The 17,964-nt window shown below is 49.3% G+C and overlaps 1 protein-coding gene and 1 long non-coding RNA gene across 2 annotated transcripts; both read right to left on the reverse strand.

Annotated features, from left to right (window-relative positions):
• Nucleotides 1–606: 606 nt before the first annotated feature.
• Nucleotides 607–9,167, reverse strand: LOC103592636. The gene is made up of 4 exons (XR_550673.1): nt 9,045–9,167; nt 6,524–6,607; nt 3,236–3,313; nt 607–705 (listed from the first exon to the last, which is right to left on the reverse strand). It is a non-coding gene; the product is annotated as an uncharacterized LOC103592636 (long non-coding RNA).
• Nucleotides 9,168–10,307: 1,140 nt separating this feature from the next.
• LOC103592645 lies at nt 10,308–16,999 on the reverse strand. Its single transcript, XM_008575451.1, has 5 exons — nt 16,976–16,999; nt 14,901–14,957; nt 14,438–14,775; nt 13,839–14,007; nt 10,308–10,872 (listed from the first exon to the last, which is right to left on the reverse strand). The coding sequence occupies exons 1-5, from the start codon at nt 16,997–16,999 to the stop codon at nt 10,795–10,797; spliced, it is 666 nt and encodes a 221-aa protein (XP_008573673.1). The 3' UTR covers nt 10,308–10,794.
• Between the last annotated feature and the right edge of the window lie 965 nt (nt 17,000–17,964).

Here is a 17,964-nt window from a genome sequence, read left to right on the forward strand (position 1 = left end):
GTCATTCCAGGGCCGGCCCGGTGGCGCACTGCTACAGTGCGCCGCTTGGGAAGCGTGGCGGCGCTCCCGCCGAGGGTTCGGATCCCACATACAGACCGGCCGCTCACTGGCTGAGCGAGGTGCGGGAGCAACACCGAGGGTTGCGATCCCGTAGCCGGTCCCGGTCTGGTACGGGCGCGACACTGAGGGTTGCGATCCGTTGCCGGGCACGAAAAAAGACAAAAAGGAAAAAAAAATAAAATAAAAATAAAAAGTCATTCCAGGTCTTGGCAAAAGGACATGGGGCTGGCCTTCCCTGTCCATGGCCCTCTGATGCACTGCTGCCAAATCTCAGAGCCAGCTGAAGTCTCCCATGTCTGGACCCCAATGCTTGTGCAGAGTGAATGGTTGTTCCATGATGCTCTGAGCAGGGTAGCAGCTCTGGTGATGCTTCATGTGGCGACCGCACTTTCTACTCTACCATCTGGGTGTCCACAAACAACAACAAGAGAATTTAAAAGAAAGCACAGGTGAGACCAATGGTTTGGAGTTCCCATCTGCATAAACACAAACCAGCTTAACCTCTGGCTGTGGATCCCCAGCCCTTGGCATTAAACTCACCATGGTAAGAAATAACAGTAAACCCAGATCACAGGGCATCCAAAAGGTCACTGACTCTGTGGCCTTGGGACTTCCTTCAACAGTCTCTGGACCTGAGGCTGAGACCTAGGTGGGTGAGGAAGCATACAAGTATTTAGTCTCCAGTGCCACCTTCTCCTCCCCAAGCTGACACACTGAGAAGGTCCCAATCTACCAGGCCCATGCTCCTAGTTTATGCACACCAAACTAGAAATCCTAAGAAGAGAAAGGGTGAAAAAGGAAAAACATCTTAGAAGTTCAATTTTTATGCTGAATGGTTTTCTTTCAAGCAGTTCACAAATGGGGCAACTGACCAGTAGAGGAATCCACAGAAAGACAGCCCAGAGCTTACTATCAGGGGTTTGACACTAAAGTTCTACTGCCTTGCTCATGGGACAGATCACCATTACCAGTAGCTCTCCCACTATATTGTCATTACCTGTCTGCCCAGCCTGTCACAAGGCCCTCGCAGCTACCATCTTATTTACAAAGACCCACTCAATCTGATCCAGCCAAGAAAGGCAAATTGAAGATGACTTCCAGCAAGACCTAGGTCTTTGTAGATTCACACTGCCAGGCACATATGAATGAGAAAACTTCATCAGTGCTTGAGGACATTCCACAAGTGAACCCCGCTCAATCCATGGGACTCTACACCCATAGGTTTAGATCACCAGGTCTGGCATGGGGGAAGACAAATTGTTATTTCAGAAAGGTCACCACTGTCCACTAAATCCCCATACCTGGCCGAGCTGAGCAGCCCCAGGACCAGGTGCGCCAAGCCTCTGATGCAAAGGGGGCAGGGGAGCAGGCAGGGTTGAAGGACAAGGGAAAGGTCAGGTTTATTAGTTTATTCAGGTGGTTCACCAATACTGTTCTCATTGTCCTCACATCATTGTGACAGGGAACAAAAACATCTGGTGAAACAGGATCCCATCTTCAAACACAAGAGAACTGAATGTGGAAGGAAAAGGTTTTGGGACCACATAGGAGCCATCACACCAAAAGTGGAAGATCAACAGGACAGATACCTTGACCTCCCACCTCCAACCTCACCTCACCTATTACCTGAGGCGCCGTGTTGCACCCTTGCCTCCTAGGGAACACGCCTGGAGTGCACAGATGGAAAGGCAGGCAGAAGGCTGGCCTGCCAGATGGTGGGAGGCTACAGGTCTGGGGCAAGTCTGCAACACTACCTGCTCACTCATGGGAGCCAGAAAGTGAGCTGGATGGCATAGAGAGCGCATTGAGTCTACGAATACAAATTCAAAGATCCACAGGCCTGAGAATGTCTTCTCTGGGGTCACCCTCTTCAAAAGAGAACCCACAAAAGCACAAAGCACACACAAAAAGCCAGTGAAAGGAGGACTATGAACAGGTTAATCAGCGTACTCTTCCCTCATTAGTGACTGACAAAAAAACTCCTCAAGCTGCTGGTGGACTGTAAAAGATGAAAACTTTTTTTCTCCATTTATTTGACATTACTGCTGGCTTCAGGAGAAGCAGCGTACATTTTGTGTGCTCAAGAAAGAGAAAAGAAGCAAAGAAAACACAAATGGACATTTAACTCACGGGCCATCCTGAATAATGTATTACCTGGGTTTATCTTCCATTCGTATAAATTTCATAAAGCAGACCCATGATTTACAATTCTCAAGTGTGCCCTTCATACTATCTGAATTTATTCCAGCGAGGGGCTCAAGTGGAAAATTCATAGACTGGTTTCTGGCAAGAGGATCCAAAACTTGAAAAGACAAAGTGAACACTCACAAGTCAGGGAGCTGGTCCAGTCACTATCACGTAGGGCAAGCCAATGCCGAAGCTCTGAAAGGCTGGTGGAAGTGCTGGAGTGTGGGAAAGCTCCAGGGTTCACAAGGGATGGCTGGACCCTCCAAACATGGGGAAAACTTTCAGCATTCCTCTGCCTGCACTACCAATGACCAGGGCACAGGCAGCCCTTGATCACTTTCGGATGCAGGAGCAGAAAAGGACAGGAAGAGAGCCAGGAAAGAGGGGAGGCTGGTGCCAGGGCCTGGGGAATGGCCCAAGCTGGGGAGAGCAGCCCAGATGAGCACAGAACCCCAGCAGCTGCCCTGGTGCCCTGCAAAGATCCCACAGGAAGACAGAAGACACTTTTGGCATAAAATTAGAAATGTTTTGGGGTTGGAAAAGGTTGGGACCATGTGGTCACAACACCACAAAAACAAAATGAAAACAAAAGACCATTGCTATCTCAGTTTTGCTTGTCAGCTGAAGAAGTGGAGGATGAGAGCAGGTCACAGAGCTAGACAGGTTCAAAGGTGGGACTAGAGGAGCTGGGGCCTGAAGCCACCTGCTTCTCATCACAGCACACTGCTGACACACCAGCACCCTGGATGGAAGGAGATGCCCCAAGGAACTTTCTTCACCCAAGCAGGTCTCTGAAGGCCCCTCCTCTGCAGCACCCACTGAAGGCATGTGAGGAACTGTCCCTCAGCAGAACCAAACAGGTAACTCACAGGATGCCACTTTTATCTCGCTTCCCTTTTTGTCATCACTGAAGCCCCAGGGACCACGCACACATGACTTTATAAGATGCAAAAACACAATATTTCAGAGAGGGGTCCAGAAATCTTACCTTGGGGCCCCACAGTCTAGCACCCTGCTGCTAATAAGATGACACGTCCCATGGAGCCTCTGCACATAGCAGACCCATCTGCAATAGACACAGAGACAGCACTTGGCACAGTAGCTGGCAGATTATAAACATCCCACAAATGCTGGCCATTACTATTAGTACTTAATAGCCATGCTATTATCTCAGGAACAAGAAACATGTAACTCTAAGAAGGGGTCTGCACACCACCTGTGAAAGGAATAACATCCATGTTATGCTATGTGCCAACTGTGATCAATCTGTTGCTAATCAACGTGTGTTAAAAGTATGCCAGGACCAGCAACCCTTCTTCTGGGTATATGCCCAAAGGAGATGAAACCACCACCTCCTGAAGATGTCTGCACTCCCACATTCACTGCAGCATTATTCACAACAGCCAAGATAACGGAAACAATCTAAGTGTCCATTGACAAATGGGTAATGAAAATGTGAATAATAATTGAGTATTATTCAGCCTTAAAAAAGGAGAATCTGGCAACTGTCACAACATGATGAACCTAGAGGACATTATGCTAAGTGAAATAAGCCAGACACAGAAAGAAAAATATTGCATGATGTCACTTATATGTGTCATATTAAAAAGTGGTCAAATAGAATAAAACCGTGGGCAGGGGTCAGGGAGGAGGGAGGAAATAGAGAGATGTAGGTCAAAGCATATAAAATGGCAGATATGTAGGATGAACAAGTCTAAAGATCTAATGTACAACATGAGGACTACAGCTAATAAAATTGTATTGTATTAGGGGTTCTGTTAGGTAAGTCGATTTTAGCTGCTCTTGTCTCACACACAAAAAGTGACTATGTAAGATGACAATATGATAATCTGCTTTGCTACAGTAACCATTTTACTATCTATATGTATCTCATAACATCATGTCTTAAACCTCAAATATACAAAATAAAATTTATTTTATTTTATTTTATTTATTTATTTATTTTTATTTTTTTGTCTTTTGTCTTTTTCCGTGTCCGGCAACGGATCGCAACCCTCAGTGTTGCCCCCGTACCGGACCGGGGACCGGCAACGGGATCGCAACCCTCGGCATTGCTCCCGCGCCTCGCTCAGCCAGTGAGCGGGAACCGGTCTGTATGTGGGATCCGAACCCTCGGGTGGGAGCGCCGCCGCACCTCCCAAGCGGCGCACTATCCAGTGCGCCACCGGGCTGGCCCCAAAATAAAATTTATTAAAAAAAAAAAAAGCTAAGGCCAGGAGGTTTGGGGGAGGATGCCATGGCTGGCAGCAACCGGCACAAACCCAGGACAGGTACCAGGTGGGGGGAGAGCCCCACATCTACCATTTTGTTTATAAGGGCTGCACTCATATATCTGACTATAGGGTGCTTTGCCCACCTCCATTACTACTACTCCAGTTTCTAACACCTTAATCTAAGGCCAGAGGGAAAATCAACCCTGGTAGGCCACAGGCCATTTAGTGGCCAGGACTAAAGGTAAATTATAATAAGTTTGGTCACCAGAGAAACACTTCCAAAGAGAGAAGAAAAGGAGGAAAATAACCTCGACCCTGGGCAGTCTAGCTTGCTCAAGGGTATTTTCCCCCCTGACTCTAGTCAATTAGGTGAGCCCTATCACCTTACAATGATGTCTTCTTCTCATTTTCTTTTTGTCTGCACGCTACATGTCAGGCACCAGGCACAATGTGAAACAACACAGAGGCACTGCCCTTAAGAAGCTCACAGCGCAGGGGCATAAGCAGGCGTGATCAGTGCTGAGGGCTGGGGCTGAGAACAGGGGAAAGGGTGCAATGAGAAGGAGGGTGACCACTGTTGTGTCTCCAAAACCAGCCCATAGATGTTAACTCCCTAAGGCAAGGTCCTGCTTCACCATCCCTTCCTGAAGCCTCTGCATGCCCTGTGCCCTCCTGGGCAGAAGGGGCACTCACTGAACTGTACAGTGCTGAGTACCAGGAGATAGCAAAGATGGGAGAAGAAAGAAATGTACGAAAGCTCCAGAGTTTGGAAGGGACAGGAGTGGACCCTCCAAACACGGGGAAACGCTTTCAGCAGTTCCTCTCCCTGCACTATCAATGACCAGGGCACAGACAGCCCACGATCACTTTCGAATGCAGGGGCAAAAGAGGGCAGGTGGGCCAAGAAGGGAGGCCATTGCCAGCAGCTTAGGAAAGGGCCCAAGCTGGAATAAGAGAGACCAGGTGACAAGTCAGTGACCGGATTTATTGCCTATAATTGCAGCAGCTGCCGATGGTCCTCAAAGATTCTCTAACATGGTGCTTCTCAACTTCTCAGTAAGAATTACCCGGAAAGCATGGTAAGCATTTCTTACAAGGTCTCAGGTAGTAACAATGATAACACTGGGTTCAGGGACCATAATTTAAGAACCACTGCTTTAATGCTTCCCTAAAAAGAGAATTAGAGGGAAGACCAACTTTTGGGAAAATGCTGAGAATTCACTTGGTCAGGAAGTCTGGAATTGTGTGATAGTACATAAGTGATGATAGAGTTTGGATGTGCTGTCCCCCCAAAACTCATGCAGAAATTTGATCTCCAATGTGGCAGTGCTGGAAGCTGTTTGAGTCATGGGGGCGGATCCCTCATGAATAGATTAATGCTCTCCCTGGGGGAGGGAAGCCTGAGTGAGTTCTTGCTCTATTAGTTCCTGTGAGCGCTGGTTGTTTAAAGGATGCTGGCACCTCCTCTCTCTCACTTGCTTCCTCTCATCATGTGATCTTCTTGGACCCCCTGGCTGCCTGCCACTTTCTGCCATGAGTGGAAGCAGCATGAGGCCCACACCAGAGGCAGTTGTCCTAGAACCATAAGCCAAATAAACCTCTGTTCTTTATAAATTACCCAGTCTCAGGTATTTCTGTTATAGCAACACAAAATCGACTAATATAAGTAACTTCATAAGTCCACTATGGTGACTTCATAACAAGTACTCCCACCAAGGTTCAGAGAAAACCACTTAGCTAATTGCCTGACTCCAAAATGCAACCCTCTTCCCACTTCAACAAGCTACTGCCAATGCAAATTAGCATGAAGGGTACTTGGCTTCCCAGAACTCTCAGGACCCAAGGGGAGCTCTGTAAGCTCCTCGTGTTACTTCACAGTGTGAATTTGTAAGAGGGGAAAGAGGGAGTCACATGTCTCTATTGGCCTCAGTTGGGGAGCGAACACTGAGAAGCAGACTTTGCCTCTCCTCCTATGACCTCAAGGCCTTTGGCCTTGCAGCCTGAACATGAGTACACTGTCTAGAAGCATCCGGGAATCATACCTTTCAAGCATCACGGTCTACAGTCTTCTTGAAGATACTTCCCAGGGGGCCACTGGACACACAGGACAGAGGTCAGCTGACACTCTGCAATGAAAAGAAGCCACACACCTCATTTCCTATAACATATCCAGCTACCTAAGGTGTTCAACAGGGGTAAAAACCACCTTTCAATTGGGAGTGAGAGGGGCTAGAAGGTGGTTGCATTAATGGCTTCTCTTTGATCCTCCCTCTCTAGTTTCACTCTTGATCTTACAACTTCATCCATTCTTCCAGGGACAGCTTGAGAACCAGTCATTCTAAGGTGAGCCCTGAAGGCCAGGACAAACAACAGAGAAATGAATAGCTGGGAATAGTGGCCAGTGAGGAATGCCAATGCACGTTTCAAAGGGCCTAGAGGCAGGCAGAACTCTCAGGAGCCCTGTAGGCTGGTAAGCGAAGGATTACATCCCAGAACTAAGCTGCTCTCCCCTTGCAACAACGAGTACTTTCCCCTTCTTTTGATGACCCTCAATTACAGGCCAACAACATGTAAAGATGCTACCCTACCCTGTCCCTGACACTTGCACCCCTCCCTAACCCAGTCCTGCTGTCTCCAGCCTCAAGGTCTCCCTCATGTTGACCCTAATTCCCTGGCACATATCCCCATCGCCCCTCCTACTCAAGAGTTTTAGAAACCCTCCATGATGGCTAGCTGGTTAGCTCAGCTGGTTAGAGAATAGTGTTGTAATACCAAGGTCAAGGGTTTGGATCCAAAAAAAAAAGAAATCTACCAGACACCACCACACCACCTTCAGGAAGCTGCTCTTTGGAAATTCTTTGGAAATCACTGTATATGCTGACACTGTACTTATTCCTAACTGTGCTATTCACTGCAATTCCCTGTGACTACTTAAACACAACACTCCTCCCAGGCAGGACTTGATGCTCTGTAATCCTGCGCCCTCCTTCACAGTGTTGTACCCTGTGCTGGACAACAACCCCTTAATACACAGACACCCTAGTTTCTGAAATCAGGTTAGAGCCCAGCTGAGAAAGACCTAGGTACAATGTCCCCTGGCACTGACTCTTATGTGGCAACCCAGAAAGCGCCAGAGTCCTAAAAGGGCTGACAGAGAGAAACAGGAATGTGTGAAACCTCCAGGGTTTGGGAGGAGCAGCTGCACCCTCCAAACATGGGCAAAACTACTTTAAGCAGTTCCTGTCCCTGCACTATCAATGAATGGGGCACAGGGAGCCCATGATCACTTTCAGATGCAGAGCAGAAAAGGCCAGAGGGAAAGCCAGGAAGGACAGGAGGCCGGTACCAGGGGCCTGGAAAATGGCACAAGTCAGGGAGAGTACAGGACTCCTGAAATTGCCATCTATCCTGCAAAACCCCATAGAACCTAATTGCCAAGGAGAATCAAAGGGGAGATACTTCTGACAAAAACACTGGAAAAATCTGGAGGCTGAAGATCAGGATCATGTGGTCATGTCTGTAAAAATCACTCCTGTCACAGCTTTGTTTTCCACATCAAGAAACTGAGTTCAAAGAAGGTCAGACTGGCCCTTGGCTGGTGTCTGGGAGCTTGAGCTCAGTGTTCCCAGTCAACAGTTAGCTGATCAAAGTGGTTTACTGGAACAAAGTGGTTTAGGGTGAACACCTGCTTTCCTGCTGGGAATCTGGAATTTCGGAACATGCTAGGCAGAAGGTACCTTCATGACCAGCCCCAGTAAAAACACTGGGCACTTAGTCTCTGGGCACTCAGTAAAAACACTGGGCACTCAGTAAAAACACTGGGCAGAAACACTGTACACATGTTGAATGCATTTTTGTCATTGGGGGAAGAGTGGGTTCCGTGTGACTGTTGAGGGAAAAAGAGAGCATAAGGAAGCCTGCACATGGACTCCTCTGGACTCAACCCATGTCTTTGTTTCCCTTATCATTCAGCTGGGTATCCTTACTATGTTGCTATGACAAATCTTAGCCACTGAGAACTAGAAAGAAAACAGTCATAGAACCAGATGGTGGCAGAGGAGGAATTAAGAGCCACGTGTAAATATCTCTGATGCCTAAATCCACCCACTTCCCATTACGACTTGCTGCTGCTGCTAATCCAGTACAGGAGAAGTCGAAGCCCCAGAGCTCTCTACCCAGGCACGTCCCTGGAGGGGGTGCCTCCTCCATAGTCCCTAAAGGCAATATGAGGAGGGCCAGACATGATCCAGGATTCCTAGGGAAGGACAGTCTGGATCTGGGGATCCATGGGACGTCACCCCTCTTCTCATCCTCACCTCTCCCCACATCTCTACCCAAAGCACCAAGGAAAAGAAACATAACCTTACAGGGTGCAAATAGCCACAACTCCAGAGAATGAACCAGAAACCTTACCTCAGGCCCAGTGGCCTGACAGTTCCTGAATGACAACACATCTCACCAAACCTCACTGTACACAGTGGTGCATAAATGCTGACTTAACTGTTACTATCACCACCTGAACAGCTACAACAATTTTTTTTAGGAACAAGAAAAGCAGCTTACCTCTAGGAAAGGGACTGGAGATCTTCTAAGGCAGGGATGACATATCTGTATTATCTGTTGTGCCAACTGTTACTAAGAGCTACGTTCAAAAGGATGTCGGGGCCATGACATTCTGGGGAGTGTGCCATGTTCCTCTAGCAGCATCTGGCATGAACCTGGAAGAGGTAGTGGGGCAGCAGGAGGGCTGTGGGAGGGCTGCATCCATAAATCCTTCACTGACATTCTGCTCTGCCCTTGAGGTCCCTGCTACCTCACCAGAGGAGGGAGAATCCTTCCACAGTGAACTGGGCCCATCCCATGCCAAACAGCCACACAAGGCCAGGACCAATGGCAGAACTGGGTCACTTGAAAAATTCTTTGCAGAGGAGGAAAACACGAATCTGCACCTGCCCCTAGCCTCTGCACAGATTGCTTACTCAGAATTTTCCATCTGACGCTCCATGATGCAATGAACACTGTCCCCTTACAATGAGGGGACTCTCCCTGGATTTTCATTTGTCCAACACTGAGGGCACATGGACCATCGGCAGACAGAGCAAACCAAGATACAAAATTCAGATGCTGCATTCAAGAAGCTCACAACAAAGAGAGCTATGAGACAAGGTAAGCAACAAAGTCCATGAAGTATAATCAGTGCCAAGGCGGGTGGCTAAGGGTGTGGAAGGAGAAGCGTGGAGGCAGAGAGAGCTTCTGGGAGGAGGCAGGGGATGGCCCCTTTACGGTTCCACACCCAGCCCATTTATTCCTTGGGTCTGAGCCCCAGCTTCCACATCCTGCCCTTATGTCTCACAGTACCCTGCTCTGGCCAGGGAGAGCACTCAATGAACCATATGGGGCTGGCCGGTTAGCTCAGTTGTTCAGAGCACAATTTTATAACATCAAGGCCAAGGGTTCAGATCCCCTGCACTGGCCAGCCACCAAACAAATTTAAAATAATAAAAATTTTAAAAATTCAGCTAGTGCTGCTCCCCAAAAAAGAAAGAAAAAATAAACTAGATGATGCCAAGCACCAAGAGGCATCTAAAAAGGTGGTGGGAGGGAGAAGGTGTGGGAAAGCTCCAGGGTTCAGAAGGAACAGGAGTGGACCCTCCAAACACAGGGAAATGCTCTTGGCAATTCCTCTCCCTGCACTATCAATGACCAGGGCATGGGCAGCCCACAATCACTTTCAAACGCAGAGGCAAAAAAGGGCAGAGGGCAAGCTGAGAAGGGATGCCATTGCCAGCATCCTGGGAACTGGCCAGATTTACAGCCTGCTATTACAGAAGCTGCCTCTGATTTTCACAGAGATCACCTACCACTCCCTGCCAAGAGCTGAAGGGAAGGTGAACATTGGCAGAAATGCTGAGAACCCTTGAGCTCTAAAAGATTTGGTTTGAGTGGTAGCAGTATTGAATATCTGACACTGAGGCTCATAGAAGGCTACTCAGCTGGACACTGGATACTTATCTAGGTTTGACTCTAATATGCAGTCCTCTGTCCATTCCCATACACTGCTGTTTTCCTCTCAACATCACAGCAGCCTTTCTCAGGGACTCTTGGAGCCCAAATCAAGCTCTGGAAGCACTTCCCTGCAGCAGCCCTGCAAAGGCAGAAGGCCCTTACCTGTGTCTGCCAGTGCCAGGGGGCAAAGCCAGGAGCAGAGGGAAGCAGCCTTCACCTGTGTTCTCACTCCCCACTCAACAGTGCCTAAACACCTCTGGCCTTGAAGCCTGCAGAGAACTTGAGCTCCATAGAAGCAGGTGGGATATCACTCACCCGGGACCTCACAATCCATGCTCTTCCTGAGGACACCTCTCACACATGGAGCAGCAGTCACAACATACTCCTGCAGGAGACAAGAAACCAGCACTTAATCAGCCCACCTGGCACTGCTTAAAACAGGTCCAGGCAACCACTGCATTCATCAACAGGAAACCACCTGGGGAATCAGGGTCTCAGGAAGTGAATGCACTGACAGCTTGTCTAGTGCATGCTCCAGACACTGCCAGTCCTCTAAGTCCATCCTGTCTGGAAAGGACAAGAATGGATCCTCTGCACAAGAGGAAAACCTTGCAACTTTTCCTGTATTACCTACCAATGACCAGGACACAGGCAACCTGTATTCACTTTGAACATGGGGGCAGAAAAGGACACGGGCCTTGTTGAAATTAAGAGACCAGTGTCAGAAGCTATAAAATTACCTGAGTTGGGACAGCAGCAGCCAGTTGATCCTGCATAAACTTAACATGCCCCGCCAGAAGAAGCAAAGGGAAGAGACTCCAGATAAGAGAGCTGGTAGAGTTCTCAGGTTGTGTAAGACAGGGGCTATGTGATCCTAAGAAAATTCACCTCACTGTATTCCTATTTCCAGATGAGGAAAGCGAGGACCAGAGAAGGTCCCGAAGCTAGGAGGTGGCAGTGAAGTGATTGAGACCTGGGTAGAGGTGGATTTCATGCCAAAATCCTTCCTGCTTTTGATTCTGACATCCTGCCGCTGACACGCCAACGTAAAAATGGCTCCCTGAAGATTCTATACTCAAGCAGGCAAATAGAGAGGAACCAAATGCATTCTTCATAACTTCAAACCCCAGAGAGGGTAAAACTAGGGACCAGGACAAAGCCACCCTCACCTTGTCTCTATCTACTTCCCAGACTACATCACACCTGGGAGACTGCATGCATCCCTGTGGAACATAAAGCCCCACATCTCCAGAGGACAGACCTCATCTTGAGAGCGCCATGGCCCAACTGCTTCCTGGCAGGATGGAGACACCTCTCATGGGACCCCTGCACTGAGCTGCCTTCTCTGCAATAAACAAGCCCCTAATGGGCCACCAAGATGTCACCTGGTCAAACCCGACCTGGAAAGAACATGGAGCATATCTGGCACAGAAGTTACCAGTTGGTAAATGTCTCACAAATATGGGCTGTTATTATCTATACAGCCAGTCTACTGTCTCAGTACAGAAGGGACCATGCATCATCTCCATCAGGGATGGCTTCAGTTTTATCTCACATACACACAGATTAATTTGCAGTGGTCCTGGAGTAGTATGGTGAACAGGGCTCTGAACCTGGGACAGGTTTGGGAGTGTGCCACACAAGCATGGCAGAGTCTAGTGTGGACAGGAAGCGTTACTATGGGCAGGAGTGGCTCATTTCTGTCTTCGGGGGGTAAGGGCCCATTGCATAGCTCATTTAATTATGTCGCCCACGCCTAGTTGTACCTCTGCTTTGGTCCCTGGCACAATGACGATCCACAGGGAAATTTGTCCTGGGCCAGTGGAGAAGGGCTCTCACCACCCCCACATGGGTTGCCTTGCTCAAAAGTATTTCCATGACATGCCACGATGTGCTGAGCCCCATCACCTTACAACAGTGGCTTTCTCTTTTTCTCATCTCCTGTTTTTCTTTTGTTCCGTAACTGCTGACCATCTGACAAACACTGGGTTAATCAAGAGACAAGACTCAGACACTGCCCTCAAGGTCACAGTAGAGACAGGCAATAAGACAAGCAAACCAACAACTGCCACAAGTACCGGGAGGTGAGGGATAAAACAGTGACCTCAGCTGTAGCTGCAAGACCAACCCAAACATTCCCTGAGGCAGGGATCCAGCCCCATACTCCTGTGTTAAAGTGTCACAGACCATGGCACTGTAACTCGCACAGGAAGAACTCACTCAGCCATACATCAAGTGCAGGAAGCATCTAAAAGGTGATGAAAAGGAGGTGTGGGAAAGCTCCAGAGTTTGGAAGGGACAGGATAGACCCTCCAAACACGGGGAAACGCTCTCGGCAATTCCTCTCCCTGCACGATCAATGACCAGGGCACAGGAAGCCCATGATCACTTTCGAATGCAGGGGCAAAAAAAGGCAAGAGAGCCAGGAAGAGAAGCCCATTGCTATGGTTTGAATGTCTCCCCCAAATTCACTGAAGACTAATCCCATTGTAACAGCTTTAAGAGGGCGGGATATCAGACCATGGCAGTGTTAAAAGATTGGGGCCTTTGGGAGGTGACTGAATCCTGAGGACTCTGTCCTCATGAAAGGGATAATACATTCATGAATTAATGGTTTAATAGGTTATCAGGGAGTAGACTGGGGGCTTTAGGAGGAAGAGAGAATGTGGAAATGAGCTCTTGCTCAGCCCTCCTTATGTGATACCCTGCTTTGCCACAGAACTCTGCAAAGAATCGCCATCAAGAAGGTGGCCTTCACCAGATGTGATCCCTTAACCTTGGATTTCCCAGTCTCCAAAACTGAAAGAAATAAACTTCTTTTCTTTATATATCACCTAGTTTCAGGTATTCTGTTACAAGCAACAGAAAACACACTAATACACCCGTGTTAGCTCCAATTAATCACCCAGGATGGGGAAAGCTGCCCAGCGAAGCCCAGGATCCTGAGTACTATCATGTAAAGAAGCCATCTGCCCCCATCAAGAGAATCCACAGGAAAAACAACTGGTAAAAATGTCTTAGTTGTTCTCATTAAGTATCCAGGCACCATGGGTTCAAAAACTAGAAAAACAGTCAAGGTCTCTGTCCTCACAGAGCTTTTGCGGTTTCCCTGCTTTACAGAAAGTAAAATTCAGGAGAATGAAGCAACTTAGCCAGGATCTATCTAACCTCGGGTCTTTCCAACCCCAAACCCAGACCCCCCATCTCCTGCATCAGGCTTCCTTCTGCACAAGGGCTTTGCCAGCCAGTTCTCAGGACCCGGCTGAGCCCCATCTCCATCTCCTCTGCTGGTGCCGGCCAGGAAGGCACCCCGACCCCGTGTTCAAGGTGCTCGTGAGCAGCGGCACTTACCCAGGGGACATCCTCACCCCCTGGACAGTGGGAGCCCAGCAGGGAGTGTGGATCAGGGTCCTGCAGGCGTCCCGCAGGCGACAAGGGGGCGCTGGTCGGTGCAGAACCAGCGAAGCCGTCCCAGGGAGAGTTTCCATCTTCTGCAGGAGACCCGCAGAGCTCGCGAGGCCTGCGCGGGGGAAAACCACGGGGAAGGGCTTTAGTGCGAGCACCGGGACGGGAGCCCAGACTCTGCCCTGTGGGGCCCTGGGAGCGTCCTCCATCTAAACCTCGGCCGTAAAATGGGAGTTTTAACACTCGCTTTAAAGGTTATCGAGGGGAAAACGAGTTAACTGTCCTCAGGACGTGGCACAATGACCGACACCTTGGAGACGACCGACAAGTGGCATCGGGGGGCTTCAAACACCGACGATCACAGAGATCGGGGACGGGGCTATGCAAGCCACCGGGCTCTGGCGCCCCTCAGCCCGGGCTCACAGCGGGCCCTGTTCCTGTCACTGACGGGCACTAAGCCTTCCCGCCGGGGGTCTGGGCGGACAGGGGGTCTGACGTCCGCCCGGGGCCAGCTCAGCCCCGCGTCGGCCGAGGGCGCGGCTCACCCGACGGTATCTTTCCCGAGGACACGCGAACCCCGGCAGAATGGGACGGACCTGCGCTCCGGCGCTGACCTCCGGCCGGCTCTCTCTGCCCCGGGCCTCAGTTTCCCCTGATCGGGGAGACGCAGCCCCGGCCTTGGAGGCCGCCTGGGGTTCCTGCGCAGATGACACCCTGAGCGTGACCCTTCAGTGACGCACCAGGGCGCCGGGACTGACGACGGCGGGACAGAGAGCACCGGGCGGGAAAGTGTGGGGCCACGCAGGACCCGGCCGCACCCTGGGGAAGCTCTTCCCACCGGCTCAGCGTAGGCGGAAATGCGGCTGGGGGCGTAAGCTGCAGCCTAGAGCGGCGCCTCCCCGGGGCCGAACCTGCGCCAACGGCCCTCCCTCGCCCCCTGGTGGAGCGGAGCCGAAATTCCCCCTGATGAGGGAGAGGCGCAGACCGCACGCCTGGCAGCGGACTCACTCGGGCGCCCTGGCGCTGGTGGACACAGAGCGGACAGCGCCGGAAGGTGCGAGATGCCTGGAGATTTCGGGAGATGGCGTAAGGCAGCAAAGGAAAGCGAGCGACTAAGCCATACGACAGGAAACCCCACCCGCCGACCGGACGCCCGCGGAAATGCAGGCGAGAGCGGCGCCTCCGCCGGGCGGGACCTGGGAGAGCGGCCCTGCAGCGCCCCCTCGCGGAACCTAGCTCAACTGCTGGCTCTGCAGGGCTTGGCATACTTTTCAAAAGCAATCAGCAATTTGGAAGTAAGCTTCCCTCCTTTGCTCTTCTGATTGTTCTGAAGGTGTTCCATGGTCACTGATTTGTCATTAATCTGTAGGAGTCGTCAATTTTCCACAATAGAAGCTGTAACTAGAATTAGCTGGAGGATTGTATTTAGTTTGGACTTCTTTTTGCAAGGGCCCAATGGGCGTGGGTATGTTTCACCACTGTATTCACAGTACCTAGGTCAGTGGCTGGCACAATTGAACGAATGGATGAATTCTACCCTTATATTTCTTTGGACATCATCAAACTGAGATGTGAGTCATGCATGAGTTTGGAGTGTGAAGGTGAGAAGGAGACTAGCCCAGAGAGGAGGGTGGGGGATAAATGCTTTGCTAAAGTTGGTCCTGAAAGTCACTAGGGCTGGGGACTGGAGAGAGGCCTTGAAGCAAAAGAGACCTGGTCAGATTTGCATTTGAGGAAGTGCTCCCGACAGCATACTGGTGACAGGATTGGGAACTCGCTCATAACCCCCAAATCCTCACCAGCACTAACTCTTCCCATATTCTGATGTGTAAATGACTCACCCTTGGGCCGGAGGCGGGGCTCTCCCAGTGAGATTCCTGATATTCACTAGGTCAGGAGGGTGAGGAAATCCAGGCCCAACCTATGGTACTGTGAGAGAAATTAGGGACCCTGAAGGTGAGAAGGCACCATATTCTGTATGGTAGAAGCCCATGGATTCTAAGACTGTGAGGACGTTGGGGATCTCTGCAATGGGGAGGGCCCATGACATTCTGTGGCTGAGAGGACGCTGGATTAGGAGGTCAGGTGTGCACACTGTGGCCACACAGTCCTCTCCTGCCTCTTGCTCTTGCTCTTACTGTCCATGTGACCTTGGCTAAGAAACCTAACCTCTCTGCCCAGCTGTAGTTTCCTGTTCTGAAAATGGACAGAGTCATTCATAGTTCCTGCTCACTGGGCCGGCCCATGGCTCACTTGGAAGAGTATGGTGCTGATAACACCAAGGCCACAGGTTCGGATCCCTATATAGGGGTGGCCGGCTAGCTCACTTGGGAGAGCATAGTGCTGACAACACCAAGTCAAGGGTTAAGATCCCCTTACCAGTCATCTTTAAAAAAAAAGAAGAAAAAAAAAAGTTTCCTCCTCATAGCCTTGCTGTGAGAATTCAGCAAAATGGTTTATATTAAGAGCGTAGCACAGAGCCAATGTCCGAGGTGTGGTGGTTGCTATATTTAGTTTAGTATTTCTGAGAAAGCTGAGGGCCTCCGTCACTGTGAGAAATCTATGGGATTCTTTACAAGGCAAGGGGAGTGTGCTGTATTTGGAAAGTCTAAGGCAGCACTATCCAGTGGAAATACATGGTTACTTCAAAAAGTTTATGGAAAACTAGAATGAAAAGATAACACAAATCTTTCCAAGACTTTTTGGAACCCTCATATAATGCAAGCCACACATGAAATTTTAAATTTTCTAGGAGCCACATTAAAAGGTTAAATAAAAGGGCTGGTTGGTTTGCTCTGTTGGTTAGAGCACATTGTTGGTAACACCAGCGTCAAGGTTTTGGATCCCCATACTGACCAGCTGCCAAAAAAATACAAAAAAAAAAGTTAAAAAGAAAGTTAATTTTAATAATATATTTGATTTAACTTAATATAACCAAACTATTATCATGTCAGTGTGCAATCGATATTTTAATTAATAAGATATTTATTATTCTTTTCCTGTGTGAAGTCTTTGGACATGTTTTACATTTACAGCAGGCTACAATTTGGAATGGCTGCATTTCCAGTGCTCCGTAGCCTCACGTGGCTGGTGGCTGCTGTGTTCATGAGCACAGGTCAAAGGCAATCTGGCTTTGGAACTGGAAGAGAGAAGCAGCAAACAGAAGGCTGAGAGCATGTCCCTTCCATAGCTCCCTCCCCACCCCCCACAAGCCTGGAACATCCTAGGAAAGGCTTGGCCTCCTGCATACTTCCAGCTTCATTGTCCTGAGCTGACGATTAAGGCAAAGATTCCCTCAGAAAGCTGGGAAGGGGCAGAACCACAGTTCAAACCTAGGTTTTCTTTTGCATTCCTTTTTCCCATACACCAGGGAGGGCATCTTGGCCAGTTCGTTTCTGCATCCCCAGGGTCTAGAGGAGGCTGGACCTATGAGGAGGGGTTGATGCTTGTTCATTGTTAGTGCGACGGGATGTTAAAATGGATGTTCCAGGGCTGGCCCGGTGGCGCACTGGAGAGTGCGCCGCTTGGGAGCGCGGTGGCGCTCCCGCCGAGGGTTCAGATCCCATGTGGAGACCAGTTCCCGCTCACTGGCTGAGTGAGGTGCGGGCGCAACACCAAGGGTTGCGATCCCGTTGCCGGTCAGTAAAAAAAAAAAAAAAAAAGACAAAAAAAAAGGAAAAAAAAAAAAAGGATGTTCCAGCCAAGGCAGCAAGATACAAGGATGAATTGTATAAAATTGCTGCTGTGGTAGATAAAAAATGATTGAATATTGGGAATTTCTTAAGGTTCCACCTGTTAAAATGGCAGCTGCCTTCCAAAAAAGGTGTTGGACCAGATGAAGGATGAAGGGAGGAAATAGCTAAAATATAGTTGCTTGTGACTCTTGAATCCTTTCTTCCAATTTAAGGGTATTAACAGTACTGAATTAGAAATTAAAGATTTAAAAAAAAGAAATTAAAGATGGCCGGGGAGAACAATAAAATAAAATAGAGAGAGAATTATGAATTATATGTCTTGAGAAAAAGCAGGGCTGTGAGTCTCACCCTCTGCCCCCAAGAGGGATAGATGAGCA

This window comes from Galeopterus variegatus, unplaced genomic scaffold (assembly GCF_000696425.1).
Source record: "Galeopterus variegatus unplaced genomic scaffold, G_variegatus-3.0.2 Scaffold1189, whole genome shotgun sequence".
Taxonomy (NCBI): domain Eukaryota; kingdom Metazoa; phylum Chordata; class Mammalia; order Dermoptera; family Cynocephalidae; genus Galeopterus; species Galeopterus variegatus.